The sequence below is a fragment of the Alosa alosa genome, chromosome 7, assembly GCF_017589495.1.
Source record: "Alosa alosa isolate M-15738 ecotype Scorff River chromosome 7, AALO_Geno_1.1, whole genome shotgun sequence".
NCBI classification, from domain to species: domain Eukaryota; kingdom Metazoa; phylum Chordata; class Actinopteri; order Clupeiformes; family Clupeidae; genus Alosa; species Alosa alosa.
Genome location: NC_063195.1, coordinates 14619381 through 14636761, shown reverse-complemented (window position 1 = coordinate 14636761; position 17381 = coordinate 14619381). Strand labels below are relative to the sequence as shown.

At 45.4% G+C, this 17381-nt stretch overlaps 3 protein-coding genes across 6 annotated transcripts; all 3 read left to right on the top strand.

The window, feature by feature from the left end:
- Positions 1-730: 730 nt before the first annotated feature.
- Positions 731-7426, top strand: LOC125297983 (adhesion G protein-coupled receptor E1-like). 4 transcript variants are annotated; one of them, XM_048248589.1, is made up of 8 exons: positions 731-1058; positions 1245-1279; positions 1832-1897; positions 3135-3291; positions 5263-5382; positions 6223-6404; positions 6810-6944; positions 7318-7406. In XM_048248589.1, exons 1-7 carry the CDS (start codon positions 791-793, stop codon positions 6909-6911), a joined length of 930 nt encoding a protein of 309 aa, XP_048104546.1. In that variant the 5' UTR covers positions 731-790; the 3' UTR covers positions 6912-6944; positions 7318-7406. The 4 variants fall into 4 exon arrangements, with proteins under 4 accessions (XP_048104546.1, XP_048104548.1, XP_048104547.1 ...); XM_048248591.1 differs by lacking the exon at positions 6810-6944 and having other exon boundaries at positions 6223-6408; positions 7318-7426; XM_048248590.1 differs by lacking the exon at positions 6810-6944 and having other exon boundaries at positions 7318-7401.
- On the top strand, positions 7339-11070 carry LOC125297984 (putative adhesion G protein-coupled receptor E4P). The gene is made up of 4 exons (XM_048248593.1): positions 7339-7480; positions 8738-8932; positions 9219-9451; positions 11037-11070. The coding sequence occupies exons 1-4, from the start codon at positions 7430-7432 to the stop codon at positions 11053-11055; spliced, it is 498 nt and encodes a 165-aa protein (XP_048104550.1). The 5' UTR covers positions 7339-7429; the 3' UTR covers positions 11056-11070.
- Positions 11071-11342: 272 nt separating this feature from the next.
- On the top strand, positions 11343-12938 carry LOC125298615 (adhesion G protein-coupled receptor E3-like). The gene is made up of 4 exons (XM_048249409.1): positions 11343-11373; positions 12019-12098; positions 12223-12385; positions 12680-12938. Exons 2-4 carry the CDS (start codon positions 12028-12030, stop codon positions 12830-12832), a joined length of 387 nt encoding a protein of 128 aa, XP_048105366.1. The 5' UTR covers positions 11343-11373; positions 12019-12027; the 3' UTR covers positions 12833-12938.
- Positions 12939-17381: the final 4443 nt, after the last annotated feature.

Here is a 17381-nt window from a genome sequence, read left to right as displayed (position 1 = left end):
GAGTTTCAGGCCCAAGACCGGCCCACTTTTTCCATAGTGGTGGAAATTGGATAAATTAAGCAACATTTCAGCTCTTACTATCCTGTAGTTTTTATTAGTACCATGGTTCAACAAATGTGTAAAGGTTATATATAATTCACTTTGTGCACTGTGTGTGTCCGCATGTTTTTATGTGTTTATGTGTGTGTGCAAGCTTCTAATTATAGCCTAGTATATTATTCTAGTTATAGCCAAACTTAAACGTAATATAATGTGGTAACTTCCTACTGTAATGCCAGTATGCTATTGGGAACACTAAATTAACAACATCTCAACACTACAAGAATGATCCATAATTGAAGCCTATGGGCAGGCATTCAGCCTATTTTAAATAATTAATTTGATAATATTTCCCATCTTTGCAGAAGAAAAGTTTTGTGTGAAAGGAATTAACGGCCAGTCTCATATAGACGCCTGTCTCAAATAGATACTATCTCAAAATAATTAGATAATATGTCAAAATAATTAATTGTGACCAGCATTCTTTGTTTTGTTTGTTTTACGTGGCGGAAACAGGTTTCCATACAGACTAGATCTCCCTGAAAGAAGATTAATTTTAGCCAACAATGGCTCTGCTTGCCGCCTACTAAAAATGCGTTACTAGAACGTTGATGATTAACTATGCCGTCATCTTACCTGTGTCTGCTGTGACAATGGAACGCTGTGGAGGTGTTGCGTTGTCTGCCTCGGCACTGCCGAATTGACGATGTTTGGAAGATTTCCAAGAGTGAATATCTCGAGTGCGTGAGACATGCGTCTGAGAATTGCACTGATTTTGGCAACATTGTGCTCCATCTTTCCATGGTGCGCCAATGCCGGTAAGACAGACTGCGCGGGCTCTCATCAAGGATGTAAGCCCGTGAAAGAAGATGTTGACGAGTGCGCTTTGGACCCCGACATCTGCGGCGATCACTTGGCTATCTGCACGAACATGCACCGAGGCTTCCACTGCGAATGTCCAGATGGATACTTACCGTCACCTGGTATAAACTGGAAAATCAACGTCAGCGTCTGTACAGGTCTGATGAAAGCTCTCAGTAAAACGAAATCCATAATTTTCAGTTTAGCACATCGATCATGGGGTTATTTGAATGCTGCTGAGTCAATGTATCCTGAAGTTAGTTTGATTAGGCCTGCCCTGCAACATAACGATTTTGTAATTGTTGAAAAACAAATCTCTCCTCTGTTCTCCCTGCCCTGCACAGAATTGGATTCTATGTTACCTACCAAGAAGGATAAGGTAAAAGTTAAAAGCATACATACACACACACACACATATAATATATATATATATATATATTATATGTGTGTGTGTGTGTGTATGTATGCTTTATAATATATATATATATATATATATATAAGACAGATATATATATATATATGTGTGTGTGTGTGTTGTACCAAAGTCCTTTTAGGCAAGTCCCTCCACTCGGCGGCCATGTGGCAACGCTTTTTGGGCACTCGTCGGGCATCCATTTCGGCAGAAATGCGCGTGCGCAAGGCTTTACGACACGAATCTTGCTCCAGCGTGACATGATTGGCATGATGTCTTCACAACACACCATAGGATTGGCTCAATGTATTCACATGTTGACGTTTTGCTGCGGAAGGGGTGGGATATGTGTCGTAACATTACAAACTAACCCCATGCATTTCTATGGAGGATTTTTTGAGTGCTGTGTCTCCTCATTAGAAAGTCTCTGGTTGTACGTCATGTCTGATGTCTTTGTTGTCTGTCTTCTGAATGGACCCTGAGTCTGCCAATAAAGTTGTTGTTGTTGTCTAATTGCAGCGTTTTAGAGTGGACAAGGTGCTGGAGATGGTCAGAAACATGACTAGTGGAGGCTTACCACTGAAAGTGTGTTTAACTGTGTGTACGTGTCACTTCAATCTTACTTTGTAAGACTGTAACTTGTAACCTTGTAATCTTGCTACATACTACAGCCTTAAAAATGAATGCATTCAATTTGGTGTCAGATGGGGAATTATACGGTGGCCCTGAAGTGCCAAACACAACGACAAAACAGAAAACACAACGGCAAATCAAAAAACACAACGACAAACAGAAAACACAACAGCAAATCAAAAAACACAACCAAATTAAAAACCACAACGGCAAATCAAAAACCACAAAGGCAAATTAAAAATCAAACTTCAGGGCCACCGTAGAATTATATTCTGGAGGACTACAGTATGTTATTAAACCTGCTAGACTATGCACGGTGTACACCACACCCGCATACAGAAACATACGAACAGTTTGTAAGACACTGCATCCCCATTGCTCTCTAAGACATGTAGGCCTATCTTACCGTATGTGGTTAAATCATGGGTTAAAGTGGGATTTGGCAGGTAGGGGGTAACCCTTAAATCTAGTGTAGCAGTGCAGCATGGGAAAATGGCTCACCTCAAAGTAACTCTGCGAGCTCTGACGGACTGTTTCTGGATCCCATTGATCAAAAGGAGGCCCAAACCTGAGTGCTGGCAGCTTGTTCGTTTGTAGTTTGTTGTTTATGGTGGCATCATTATTGTATTGTTCGCGTCAGAGAATCCCCTTTTCACAGTCAGCACTGTTAACAGCAAGTGATTTTACTGCTTGTTGTAGTCTGAGCAGTCCCTCCATCACAGGAGGCTCTGGATGCTCTTTACGTCTGCAGAAAACCTGATGTCAAAAATGCCACGTGATGTGTTTATGTCCTCCTCCACATAAAACTGGTAAAGGTGATGGCTTTTGACATGAGAACGTTGGTGTATGCAGTCAGTGAGTGCTCTGGGCTTTCAAGATGGGCTTTCACACACACACCCACACAGGGATGGAGAGAAATTGAGTGGCGTGATATATTTTCTGCAGAGAGAGCATAGCAATGAGCTGTGGTCATATTATGTATATACTGTACTAGTATCAGTTTTATGTGAGGTTCTCAAGCACTGTGTATCTTTCTGTGTAGGGGACTTCATCATATACTGTATGTATTAAAACAATTCACTCACTGCTAAAAAATTTCAGAATTGTGAAGACCAATGTGATTTTCTATCTCATGACTGACAATATAAAAATATGCCTAATTAAAATACTAAATTTGTACTTCCTGCAGACCGTCTCCCTGCTGCTGGATGAGCTGGCCGATGATGACCGCAAGCGTCTGGTGAAGCACAGACACGAGGTGCTGTTGTCCAAGAAGAAGCTGGTGTCCAAACTGGTGGAGCGCACCTCCACCCGTGCCTCCAAGAACTTCACCACCAAGACCACAGGTGAGGCCTGGAGGGACGATGCCATCGTCACTGTCACTCTTGTTAACACTGCTCGACAGGTAAGGCCTGGAGGGACGATGCCATCGTCACTGTAACTCTTGTTAACACTGCTCGACAGGTAAGGCCTGGAGGGACGATGCCATCATCACTGTCACTCTTGTTAACTCTGTTCGACAGGTAAGGACTGGTAGGACGATGCCATCGTCACTGTCACTCTTGTTAACGCTGCTCGACAGGTAAGGACTGGTAGGACGATGCCATCGTCACTGTCACTCTTGTTAACGCTGCTCGACAGGTAAGGACTGGTAGGACGATGCCATCGTCACTGTCACTCTTGTTAACGCTGCTCGACAGGTAAGAACTGGTAGGACAATGCCATCGTCACTGTCACTCTTGTTGACACTGCTCGACGGGAAGACCTGGGGCCCTAATTTAAATATTGGGCAAAGTCAGTCTATGAGCAAAAAGTTATTTTGCATCAACTAACAACATCATGTGACTTGCAACAGCTTTAGCTGACCCACCGCTGTTTGCGGTTCGGATCTTTCTCATTTGCAAGTAGTTTTAAGCAAGCTTTAGTTAAGGCCTATAGAGTGTCCCAGTGACTTCCGTTTTACTTCCGCTACAAGGGACCTATCTTTCAAAAAAATATGAACGGGAGTTAATGGAGAGATAACAATTATTTGTTGGTCCAGTTTGAATTGTGCCACGATTTTCACATATGATGTGTGTGAATTTAAAAGATAATTTTTCACGTCAAGAAAGTACTGTTGTTCGATAGACTTCAAAAGTTATGTTGGTTTTGTGCGAATCCGCTCAGTGGACTACATCTCTCGTCTTGAACGTCACCAACGTAATTAACAATAAGATTAGCTGTTATATGCTAGTTAACGGTTGCATCTTGCTGCCTGCAATATCACTTAACAGTATCTAATGTACAGTCTATGGACGAATACAACTTACCTGATGTGTTTAATCCTCTGACTCATGGTATTTTCATCGGCAAGGAAAGCCCAATTAAGACCTGTTGCTGGTATGCTTGTACAATCTAGTGTGGCTGTGAATGAGCTAACGTCACTAGCGCGACTGATGGGAATTACGATCTTTCACAATGTTGTAATTCAGTAGTTACGAAACAAACTGCAAATGTCTTTACATGAAAATTTGTCTTTAAAATTGACAAACATCTTATGGGTAATTCAAGGCACAAGTCAACCGGGACCAGAAAATAATTTCTTTTTCGCCATAGACTGGCGTTCAAAATTTTTTGAAAGATAGGTCCCATGGAGGCAAATGGAAATGGCGTCACTGGGACACTCTATTCACACCAATAACGATAATGATAACGATAACTATAAACAAATATTGTTCTCGTTAATATGAATGATGACGTTCACACATAAACTATAATGATAACAACATGAAGAACGATATCATTGGGTATCACTTTCAGAGCGATTTTGAGAACGATAAAAAGCTAATAGCCAATCAGAACCCATCAAGTTTTAGCCGTCACATTCATTGACACAAGGTAACACAAGATTCCTTCAACTATGTTAAGCGACCTTGGGTTTGAGAAAGGCGCTATATAAAATAAACGTATTATTATTATTATGATTATACTGTAAGTAGTAGTAGTAGTAGTAGTAGTAGCAGTAGTACACGGGTTTGGCAAGGCAGGGTTATAGTGGAAACAATGGAATCTAAAGTAATCAAACACTGAAAGCAGAGTGCGCTTATACTGTATGTAGCAGCCTTCAGTGTTTAGCACAGGCCCAAGAGGAAAAGCAAAAGACAACATGGAAGTACTTCTGCCTGAGATCTCATAAGTGACAGCCATTCCATGAGTATACTTGGTTTTTTTAGACGAGCAAATGTAAACCTGTAGATACAAGCTTAACACTTACGAAAACAGACTAACGAGTTGTTTGTTTATTTGTTTGTTTGTTGTTGTTTTTGTTTCTTTCTCAGAGGGGGAGATCCTGAGCATCGGACCGAATGCCTCACTCACTGGCTTTCCCCAGCTGAGGATTCCGTCCGCCGATGTCTTTCTGGACATTGACCTGGAGGGCATCGCCCACAAGAACAACGGTGTTGGTCAAGTGTATTCGATTTATATATACCAACATATTATACAGTGTATACGAACACTGTATAATATGTTGGTCAAGTGTAGTGTAGTCAAGTCAAATGTATTCGATTTAACACTGTATAGTATGTTGGTCAAGTGTAGTGTCAAGTCAAATGTATTCGATTTAGCACTGACTATGTTGGTCAAGTGTATTCAAGTCAAAGGTATTCCATTTAGCACTGTATAGTATGTTGGTCAAGTGTATACAAGTCAAAAGTATTCCATTTAGCACTGGGGCATGTTTTCCAAAGCCATAGTTGCTAACTAAGTTAGCAACTTTGTTGGTAATGCAATTTCCCATTGCCAACCAACTAAGTTGCTAACAGGTCAGCAACAATGGCTTTGGGAAACGCAGCCCTGTATGTTGGTCAAGTATAGTGAGGTCAAATGTGTTCAATAACACTGGATGGTATGTTGGTCAAAGCAACAACAAAGAGAAAAAGAAACTGCTTAGAACACAGGCAAAACAAGCTGAAACTGGTTTCTACTGTATGGTCAAACCACATCAGCTAACACTATGCATTAAACAGCAGATATATTTACTGCACATTCTTGTGTTTTTGTGGAATTTGAACTTCAGTTCATGTATAGATTTATTTGTCACGTACACAGTTATAACAGTGTACAATTAGCAGTGAAATGGAAAAAATATAATAAAACATATAAAAGATTAATAGTAGTTAATAATGATTGGGAAAATAAATAATAACATCTGTCCTACAATTTACTGTCTGGATTTGATTATCCAGATTAGTATCATTTATGAATTGTATGTTTGTTTGTTTGTTAATCACCACTAGGATCAGCATCGGTGGCCCTCGTTGCCTATAGCGACATGCAGGACATTTTAGAGGTGGACCTGTTCTCCACTGAGGAGAACACCATGAAGGCCATCATCTCCAAAGTGGTCTCGGCCACTCTAGAGGATGTCGTCAACGCGGAGCTCTCCAATTCAGTCAACTTTACTCTCAGGCATATTAACGTTGGTACACAACATGCCCTGTAAACACAAATAAACACAACAAAACACACAACAGCAAACAAACAAACAAAAAGAATCATGCTTAAATCGTGCTTTCACATTATTATCTGTTATTTTACATGTAAAGGTAAGGATAGTTATTAACTATATTAATGGATGGTAATTACTGATTATTTGTTCGTTTGCTTATTCAGTCATTCAAACCGAAAACTGAAAACACTGTAGCTTGAATAAATTGGTTATCGTGATAACGTGTTTTAAAGAAACAACGAAACCAGCCCCGCCATCTTCTGAATATTATGTTTAGCTGTTATCACTTATCAGGGGATGCATTTGGTTATGCCTGAGTAGGAGATGGAGACAGTGTGTTGTCCCTGAGGTGCTCAAGTATTGTTTGTTTTCCAGAATCAGTCGCTTGATAGTCTTTTGGGCCCCCAAGGACTTCAAGGCAGCGATGCCACAGTCGACTTCAAGACACCTAATCCTAACCCTTGCCTAACCCTATAGTGCTCTCCAGGCAGCGCTGCCTTGAAGTCGATGGTGGGTGCCCAAAAGACCATATAACGAATCAGTCACACACTCACACACAGTCACACAAACACTAATGTGCCTGTTTTTTTCCCCCTAATATATTATATATTTTTATATGATTCTGAATTGTCTGTGTTTTCACTTTGTTTTGTGCTTCCATCATTTGTGAATCCTTTGCACTCTGAATGACTTGTGTTTCAAAGCTGCTATACTGTATAAATGAAGAGTTCAGATGCAAAACCCTCTAAATCCGTCTATGTATACTATGTGTAGAGAGCATCCCCTCACCATCTTTATCTCATTTTTGACATAGGTGGCATTTAGAGGCTTTTGCATCTGAACCCTTCAAATGAAAATGCCTTTCCTTGCCTTGCCTTGATAGATTTCCCACGTAAAGCGTAAGCTGTACTGTGTGTACTGGAACATGGAGTGCATGGATCGAGGACGGCTGCACCGTTAGCAGAACCAACAGGAGCCACACCGTGTGCACCTGTATGCACCTGTCCACCTTCTCCCTGATCATGCAGACGGACGACAGAGCCCAGGTTGGGGATGAGGAGACAGAGATACATGATGATACATTGATAAGTTGTTTTTGTAAAAAAAAAAAACAAATATGAAAAAAATAAAAGATGCTTTAATCATCCTAAACACCAATGTGGTTAAATAGTCATTGGTTAAGTCCTTGAAGGCCAGGTGCTGCATTAGACGTTTGAGAAATTTATGTTTACCGTAATTTCCCAACTATTAACTGCGGCTTATACATTGATTTTGCGATATTTCTTCAGCTATGAGGTTAATACACCGAGGCAGTTAATATGGTATTAATATGATTTTGTTTCTTTTAACTTGCATAAAACACTGTCCTGCTGCTTCTATACAATGTGGCTAATACACAGGGTATATTACTGTATGGAAGACTGGGATGCCAATCGGGGTTGTACACCTCAAATGGTACAGACGCCAGAGAAGTTCTGATCTCCTGGTGGTGCTGAATTGGAAAGACTCTTAACCAACAATTAGTCCACAATTCAAAATGGCTGCGCAAACAGAGAATGGACGTCTAGTATTTTTTTTTATTTGAACCAACTTTGATGAAAAGAGAGGGAAAAAATTGTGTGTGTGTGTGTCACACAGGTTGGTTTGTTCGCCGCTCTCAGGCCTCGAACCCGCCACCTTAACACACACTGGCATGGAAGTCGAACGCTCTAACCACTGAGCTAAAAGCCCAGGCTCCCAACTCAGCGGTTAGAAGCGTTCTTAAGGTTAGGGGTGTGAGGATTTTGTCGAGGAAAACTGGTCCACTTCTGGAATCCAATCAGCAATTAATCACTTAACTATTTACTAATTAGCACTCTGGAACAAGGCGTCCGAAGGAGACAATGCAGACAGGAGATCTCTGAAGACTGTTGATCTTTATTCACCGTATTGCATGGTCTAAACGATGTCCAGACCATGATAATTTACCCGCGCAACTAGCATGCTAGCTCAGTTCGCCTCCGTTACATGTGCATACAGTGTACATTTTTTGGTTGTGTGGTGTTAATTCATAATGGCTGGTCTGCCATTCTGCCAGTCTGCTCCTCTATCAGTGGATGGTTGTGTGGTGCTAATTCATAATGGCTGGCCTGCTCCTCTATCAGTGGTCAGCATTGTGGATGGTTGTGTGGTGTTAATTCATAATGGCTGGCCTGCTCTTCTATCAGTGGTCAACATTGTGGGTGGTTGTGTGGTGTTAATTCATAATGGCTGGCCTGCTCCTCTATCAGTGGTCAGCATTGTCCGTGCGCTCTGACCCCCAGGACCCTGCTTTGAGGCTGCTGAACATCCTGACTGAGATGCTGGGGCTGCTGATCCTCACGCTGGCCGTGGTGACCTTTACCCTCTGCAGGAAGAACCCACAGGTGAGCAGCCCGCCACGCCTCCACCTGTCGGCCTGCCTGCTGCTGGCACACCCCTTCTTCCTGGTCATCCAGAGCAGCAACCACATGCAGGAGGTGAGTGTCGGGGGAGGATGATAATGATGATGGTGATGATGATAGTTGCGGTGGTGGTGGTGAAGGTGATGATGGTGGTGTTTGTGATGATGGTGAAGATGTTGAGGATGTTGATGACGTTGTTGATGATGATGATGTTCATGCTGCTGCTGATGCTAATGTTGATGATGAGGAGGATGGTGGTAGTGAAGTTGATGCTGCTGCTTCTGATGATGGTAATGATTATGATGATGAGTAATGAATAATAATTGATTGATCATTGATAAAGATATTGATGACCCCTCAGGTGCCGTGCGGGGTGCTCTCCGTCTTTGTGCATTACTTCTACTTGTGCTGCTTCCTCTGGACGTCCATAGAGGCTGCAGTACTGCTCCTGACCACTAGGAGGCTTGAGCAGCTCAACCAAAACACACAGCAGCTGACCTCCTGGAAGCACATGTACGTGATTGGCCACGGACTACCCCTGGTCATCGTGGGCATGTACGTCGGAATGAAGCCTGATGGATATGGTAGCCAGCAGTAAGTTTCTTTAAAGCTGCATTGTGTAATGTCAGTGTTAGCTTCTAAATATGAATGGCAGCTGTGGAGAGATGAATAAGACAAACTAATGAATTCTAAAGCTGATTTTCATTTGAATTATCATCTCCCCTAAATACGCAGTCGTATTGTATGCCACAGTGGTCCAGAGATCAATTACAATCAGAGACTTTCTAATGAGGAGACACAGCACTCAAAGAATAAATCCTCCATTGAAATGCATAGGGTTAGTTTGTACCACCAATATGGCAGTAGTCTACACATATCCCGCCCCTTCATGTATGCCTCCCCATTCAGTAGAATAGGAAAAAAACTGCCCGATAACTGCCCAAAGTGTAAGTCCAAGTATAAGTCAAAATACCAAGATGGCCGCCGAGTGGGGGGACTTGGGGTTTTTTTACTCATGATTTGTCTTATATTTTTCATTTTATTGAATTTCTTAGTTTCATTCAGACATGTAAATGTTTTGTCATTGTGACCCAAAGTGCATTAGCTGGCCTATTACTACTGCCCAGGGCATTACCAAGATGGCCACTGCCCTATAATTGCCCAGGGCATTACCAAGATGGCCACTGAGTGGGGGGACTTGCCTAAATAAAAGGGACTTTGGTACAATTGCTGATTGAAGATGACTAGGATTGTATGATTGACAGCATCTTAAGCTCTTGAGTCTACTCGTCACTCAAATCAGAGGTGCTTCAGTGCTACTCGAATGTTGTGTACCTAAGTTATGTGGCTGTTGTGCACACAGATGCTGGTTGAGCCGTACAGACGGGTTCATCTGGAGTTTCCTAGGGCCTCTAGTCAAGTCGAGTCAAGTCAAGTCGGCTTTTATTGTCAATTTCTTTACATGCACTGGTCATACAAAGAATTGAAATTTCGTTTCTTACTTTCCCATGCAGACATAGACATGCTTTAAATACAGACATAGACATACTATAGACATAGCCATAGACAATAAACATTAAATTAAAGTGCAAGACTGAAATATAGAACATGTATGTATCAAAATAGAAATATAGGACATATATATAAAAAAAAATAGAGGTAGTTGTGTTGTATATTTATATAGTCTTAACAGTTACATGAAGTTTAAACTTGTGCTTGTGTGACCTGTATATTTACATTGATATGCAGTATGCACTAATTTCAAGTATATCAGGATTGATGTGAAGCAGCAACACGTTAGGCTGTGCAGTCACAGTGCAGTTCCACAGGGCGATGTTGGGGTTTAGGGTAGACAGGATCCTAGTTTCTTATGTTCCTGGCTGGCTGGTGGGGGGGGCTGTCAGTGATGGGAGAGTGGGTAGAGTGTTCATCCTGATTGCTTGGTGGATGAAGCTACTTGCCAGTCTGGTGGTGCGGGATGAGGCTCCTGTACCGCTTCCAGAGGGCAGGAGGCTGAACAGTTCGCGGTGCAGGGTGGGTTGTATCCTTGACAATCATTAGTGCTTTGGCGGGTGAGGCGGGTGGTGTAAATGTCCTGCAGGAGGGGAGTGGTGCACCAATGATCCTCTTAGCTGTGTTAACAGTGCGCTGGAGGGTCTTCCTGTTCTGATCTGTGCAGCTTCCGCCCCACACTGTGATGCTGCTGGAGACGATGCTCTCGATGGTCCCTCTGTAGAATGTAGTCATGACAGGAGGCGCGGCACTTGCCTTCTTCAATTTGGCGCAAGAAGTAGAGGCGCTGCTGGGCTTTCTTCGCCAGTGATGCTGTGTTGGTGGTCCAGGAGAGGTCGTCGCTGATGTGCACCCCCAGAAATTTTGTGCTGCTCACTCTCTCCACAGCATCTCCATCGATGGACAGTGGTGGCAGTTGTTTGTGGCCTCTCTGAAAGTTGACAACAATCTCCTTGGTCTTGCTGACCAATCTCCTTGGTCTTGCTCTATTAGTTATCCTCGCTGTAAGTACACTAAGACATGATATGTCCTTAAAGGTGCTTTAAGCAATGTTGGCTAACGTCACTTCTGTTGACGTTCAAACAAAACAGAGAGCCAGCTCGCTACTCCCTCCCCCTCCCTCCCATGCATTTAAAAAACTCTTCGGTGATTGGCTGGAACAGTTTATGTTTTTATGGTCCAGGCTGGACCAAGTTGTTTTTGTTGCTGTTTTTGGAGCCTGGGCTGTCCACAGAGTCTGCGGTTTTTTACAGTGTATTCAGGGTACAAGCGGATGTGACAAAAAATGTTTTAGCTTAGAAACTGTATCACATCGCTTAGAGCACCTTTAAAAGTACATGATGTGTCCTTAAAAGTCTGTATTAAATTGTGTGCTAATTATGTAACTAACAGCCATCATTACGCTCCCTGTAAGTCGCTCAAACTGTACTTGACCTTGATATGAACATAGGCCATTGACCAGACAAAGATAACACATAACATACAGTTTATGTACCATGGAATTTATTATGACTCAATGCTTTAAGACAGAAGGATGCAGTTGCTATAACATAGCATCCTATGTTATAACATAGCATATAGCTTGTGATTGAATCTGTAATGATACAGAAGGGTGAGATAAATGTCATGCCTGTTATGTTCCTTAATTGGTGAATACTATGCTCTTCACTGCCATTTTCATCATCCTGCAGCTGTCAGACAGTGTCATGTCGAAAGTCAGATATGTCAGGTAAGAATAAGTACTCCTAGTCCATAGTTGTGACAATATATAATATTAAATGTGAACTTGAAGAGCTACATGTGAAACCATCAATCCCAAAACAAACCAAAACAAAACCTACTGTGCGCAACAGAGGCCTGGTGTGGAGAGCCCTGATCCAGACCTGCATGCTGGGCCTGCCCTGGCTGCTTGGCCTTTCTGCGCCTGGCAACAGAAGCCTTGAGGTCCTGATCATTCTCCTCCACTCTCTGCAGGGGCCTGGCATCTTCCTGGTCCACTGTGTCTTCAATACGGAGGTAACGCTCACCAAGCAGTGCACCACACAGCAACAGCTGTCCTCACTGCCATCAATGCATTTAAAACTAAGACTGTGACTATGATTACGGCCCGAGTGTCCACACTGACCAACGTGTACAACGTGTGTGGACATTGCTGTTGCCTGCGAACCAGAGCAACATTTAAAACTGTAGTGTTGGCCCAATCCTATTAGCTAGAACAATTATCTTGATAGGCTAGTTATCATTGCCGGTGTAGACGGCCCTATAGGGTTAGCCATAGTTTAATTGATACACAGGTGTGTCCGTCACCAGGTGAGGAGGCAATACAGCAGGTGGTGGCAGAAGTTCAGGCCCTCCGGTGATGAGCCAGGCTTCTCTGGCGTTGCCATGGAGACAGAGCAGGACGGTCTGCCCTCACTGGTGACAGATGATCTCTTCAATCATGCTCAGGCCCTGATTGGTTGAGCAGTGGGGGACATGCAGCATTTACCTTAGTTTAACTTAGTGTCACAATTCCACAGATTGATAAACAATAAAGATGTAATGTGCAAAATGGTGCAAAGCAAAACAATCTGCATGTTTTTGTTTGATTTTTGAACAAGGTTTTATTTCAGATTTTCTCTCTAAATGTTTTTTTTTTCCCCAAACATTACATGCTTATGGAAAAATGACCAATCGTCCACTAATCGTGTTTTTCGAGTCGACGGCGGCTATTTTCTATACAGATCCTATGAAGTTCAACACTCCGCGCCCTCGGTGGAAAAAAAGCCCTTGAGAGACCCCTCATATTATCATATTCTTTCATGAGATCCATATATAATGTCATTCAAATTATTATTTATATTATGTAATAGTAATATAATATTAGAGAGTGTGCATTCCTGAAAGTGCTACCTGAGTACTTCAGTAGTAAATTAATGGGAGGCTTTTATTGTGAAGGGGAGTGCTAGCTCGTACTTCTGGGTTGATTTATTGTGAGGTGATATTTCAGATTTGATGAACTTCTATGGTACAAAAATTCCCCACTGCAGAAATGGCAGAGAATGATGCTCCTGTCAACTGTTCCATCTGGGCGTTTTTTAAATGCAAATGTTCCATTCACTGGATCAAGTAGCGCTTCTGATTAATTAATCGAAAATCAATGTGTTATTTTGACAGCCCTAGTATGAACATCTCTTTTGCTTACACATTTGTCTTTAAATACAGCTGTACGTAGAAGCTTTTCCTTTACAAAGCAAGTGTCTGTTCTGATTAATCAGTAAGTCACAAGGTCAGTTTCAAGGTGTCAGACACCAAACAGGACGAGGACCACAAAAGCGTCACGTTAGAAAGTTTATTTAAGGGTTGGGGGTTACAGGGGTTTCAGGGTTCGGAGTTCCAGAGTCTGCGTGTGTGTGTTTCCCCAATAGCCGAAAGCAGCAATGGCAGGAGCTGGATGATCCGGGAAGTCCTGGGGAAACACACACACAACAGCAATTGAAACGAAGCAGCAGTACAGTCAAGGACTAGGCGGTATCGTGAGAAGAGGGACGGAAGGCAGGTCAAGATTACCGGGCTGGAGATCAAAGAAGTAGTCGAAGCGGGTCTGGGTTCACAGGCAAAGAGTCAGAGTCGTTTCCCAAGACAGGCAGGTAACTGGTGCGGGTTTGCAGACGATCTGACAAGTGTGGACTGAAAAGCAAGGCTTTAAATACAGGGCATGATGAGTGGTGAATGCAGTGCAGCTGGTAGGTAAACGAGGGCAGGTAAACGCCGGGAGGGCGGAGGGGAGCCGGTGGAGGGCTAGAATTCCTCCCGAAGCGGACCGAAAGTGAAAATCCTCATCCCTCGGAGGGAGCTGGAGGGTCGTGGACAGAAGACGGGACAGGTACCGGTGACAGGGTCAGGCACAGGACAGGAAGCCGGGCGGGCAGGACGGTTAGGGGACCCCTCTGGGGCGGCCCCTACGGACTGCAGGTTGATCAGGATGCAGACGGTGGAAGTCGGGTGATGAGTGTCCGGGTCCACAATCCGACTGGCTGGCACCCAGGTTCTCTCCTCAGGCCCATAGCCCTCCCAGTCGACGAGATACTGGAGGCCCCTACCTCGCCGCCTGGACCGGAAGCAGGCGTCTAACAGTGTACACCAGCCCACCGCCAACGAGGCGAGGGAGGAGGAGGAGGAGGAGGAAGCGGCACGGGACCAGCGGGCTTTCATGCGCCGGCTTGACTTTCGAAACATGGAAAGTAGGGTGCACCCTCATGGAGGTTGGCAACTGGAGCCGGACTGCGGTTGGGCTGATGACCCTCTGGATAGGGAACGGGCCGACGAATCGAGGTGCCAGTTTACGCGATTCCACCCGCAGTGGGAGATCCTGGCTGACTGCCACACCTTCTGGCCAACACGGGTAGGCGGGTGCCGGGCGATCTTCGGGCGTTAGCCCCAGTGGCATATCTGACAGCTGACTTGAGTAGCGTGGCACGAAGCTTGTGACCAGGTAATGACGGCAACGGGCGGCATAGGCGAGGGCAGACGGGCAGGACACATCTCCCTCCTGGCTGGGGAACAGGGGGCTGGTAGCCATACACACACTGTGACATACCAGTGGCAGAGCAGGTGAGGGAGTTGTGAGCATACTCTATCCACGCCAGTTGTTGTGCCCAAGCCTGGGGTTTGCGAGAAACCATGCACCGAAGCGCCTTCTCCAGCTCCTGGTTTGCCCGGGCCGATTGACCATTGGACTGGGGGTGGAACCCAGAGGTGAGACTCACTGTGGCCCCTAGAAGACGGGCAGAACTCCTTCCAGAATGTAGAGGTGAATTATGGACCTCGGTCAGAGACAACATCCCTGGGCAGCCCGTGTAGACGGAAGACATGATCAAGAACAGCCTGGGCTGTCTCTCTGGCAGATGGCAGTTTAGGGAGGGGAATGAAGTGTGCCATCTTGCTGAACCGGTCAACCACAGTGAGAATGACCGGGCCATCCCACCTGATGGTGGGAGGCCAGTTACAAAGTCCAAGGAGACGTGGGACCAGGGTCGTGGGCACAGGCAAGGGCTGGAGTAAAACCCGCTGGGGCCAAGTGGGAGGACTTGTTCTGATTGCAGGTGGGGCAGGCACGGACGCACTCCCTCGGACATCCTTTCTCAAAGAAGACCACCAGAAGCTTGGGCAAGGGAGATGGCAGGTGCGGGCGGAGCCCGGGTGGCAGGCGAGGCGGAGTTGTGTCCCCACTGTATGACCCGGGACCTCAAATTCTCCGGGACCTAAGAGACGACTGCCTGGGCATGCACTGGGACGGTCACGGAGGGCCTCTTTGAATCTCCTCCCTCGATATCCCATGTCAGGGCAGCTACGACGCAGGGATCGGGCAGAATTGATGCAGGTTCCTGGGAAGGGCGCCATCCTTATGAAACTGACGGGAGAGAGCGTCCGCTTGGTGTTCAAACCTGGGCGGTATGACAGGGTGAAGTTGAATCTGGTGAAAAACAAGGCAGGGGTGCAACTTGTTGTCCTCCTCTGCCCGTTGAGAGAGTATGGCCCCGACTCCCACGCCTGAGGCATCCACCTCGACAACTTAACTGCCGGGTCTGAACCGCATCTGGAGGATGGGGCAGTGGTGAACCGGGCCTTGAGGGTATGAAAGGCTGTGTTGGCCTCTGGGGTCCAGGAAAAGGGGTGTTTGATGCTGGTCAGAGCTGTGAGGGGAGCGGCAACGGAGCTGTAGTTCCGATGAATCTCCGTAGAAATTGGCAAACCCGAGGAATTGCTGCAACTTCTTCCTATTCCCCGAACTGGCCAGGAGGTAACTGCCGAGACCTTGGCGGGTCCATCTGGATATTGCCTTCAGCGAATATGTATCCCAGGAATGACACAGTCTGAGCATGGAACTCGCATTTTCTGCTTTGACATAAAAGGAGTTCTCCAGGAGCCGTTGAAGAACCAGCTGGACATGACGAAAGTGTGTTCGACAGAGTTCTGGAGAAAATTAAGATGTCGCCCAGGTACATTTAAGACTAATTTATTCAGCATGTCCCGAAGCACATCATTCACCAGCCCTGGAATACCGCTGGGGCGTTGGTGAGGCCAAATGGCATTACCAGGTACTCATAATGGCCGGTGTGGGTGTTGAATGCAGTCTTCCCACTCGCCACCCTCCCTTACTCGACTAGGTGGTAAGCATTTCTAAGGTCCAGTTTGGTGAAAATAGTGGATCCCTGGAGCAACTCAAAAGCAGAGGTGAGTAAAGGCAGAGGGTACCGGTTCTTCACTGTGACATCGCTCAGACCTCGATAATCAATGCAGGGGCTTAAGAGAACCATCTTTCTTTCCCACAAAGAAGAACCCGCACCAGCTGGAGAGGAAGACGGGCGGATGAGTCCAGCTGCCAGGGGAGTCCCTGATGTAATCCTCCATAGTTTTTCTTTCAGGAGGGATAGTGAGTAGAGGTGACCTTTGGGTGGAGCAGTCCCAGGGAGGAGATCAATGGCACAGTCGCACAGACGGTGTGGGGGGCAGAGATGTGGCTTTGGTCTTGTTTGAACACCTCGGAGGCCATGGTAATATTCAGGGACATTAGAAATGTCGGGGCAGTGCTGGGGGTACTGAGCGGGGGCAGCGAGGCAGCACGCAAACAGGTCAGGTGGCAGGCATTTCCCCACTCTTTCACAGTTCCGAGGCCCAATCGAGGTGAGGATTGTGGAGACGGAGCCAAAGGGTAGCCCAGGATTAGGGGTTGGCCTGGAGAGCTGAGCAGGTGGAAGCGGATGGTCTCGGTGGTTTCCTGACACCATCATTGAGATGGGGGCTGTGATGCTGGTAACTGTGCCTAATTACGCGGACCGCCCAGGGCCGGGCTGGAACAGGAGTGGACAAGCGATGGCTTTCCAAGCCCAGCTGACGAGCAAGTCCTGTGTCGATAATGTTTGCTTCTGCGCCAGAGTCCACCAGGGCTGCCAGGGTGTGGGTGGAATCAGACAGGTGAAGACAGACTTGGATGAGGGGGTTTACGGCTGATGGAGGGCTGAACGTTCAT

Bases quoted from the DNA above. Each gene is read 5' to 3' on its own strand.
- LOC125298615 (XM_048249409.1), top strand. From the start codon at position 12,028: ATGCTCTTCACTGCCATTTTCATCATCCTGCAGCTGTCAGACAGTGTC. The intron at 12,099-12,222 runs GTAAGAATAAGT...TGTGCGCAACAG, and splicing joins TCGAAAGTCAGATATGTCAG to AGGCCTGGTGTGGAGAGCCC. The intron at 12,386-12,679 runs GTAACGCTCACC...GTCCGTCACCAG, and splicing joins ACTGTGTCTTCAATACGGAG to GTGAGGAGGCAATACAGCAG.
- LOC125297984 (XM_048248593.1), top strand. From the start codon at position 7,430: ATGCACCTGTCCACCTTCTCCCTGATCATGCAGACGGACGACAGAGCC. The intron at 7,481-8,737 runs GTTGGGGATGAG...TCTGACCCCCAG, and splicing joins AGACGGACGACAGAGCCCAG to GACCCTGCTTTGAGGCTGCT. The intron at 8,933-9,218 runs GTGAGTGTCGGG...ATGACCCCTCAG, and splicing joins GCAGCAACCACATGCAGGAG to GTGCCGTGCGGGGTGCTCTC.
- LOC125297983 (XM_048248589.1), top strand. From the start codon at position 791: ATGCGTCTGAGAATTGCACTGATTTTGGCAACATTGTGCTCCATCTTT. The intron at 1,280-1,831 runs GTAAAAGTTAAA...GTCTAATTGCAG, and splicing joins TACCTACCAAGAAGGATAAG to CGTTTTAGAGTGGACAAGGT. The intron at 5,383-6,222 runs GTGTTGGTCAAG...AATCACCACTAG, and splicing joins CATCGCCCACAAGAACAACG to GATCAGCATCGGTGGCCCTC.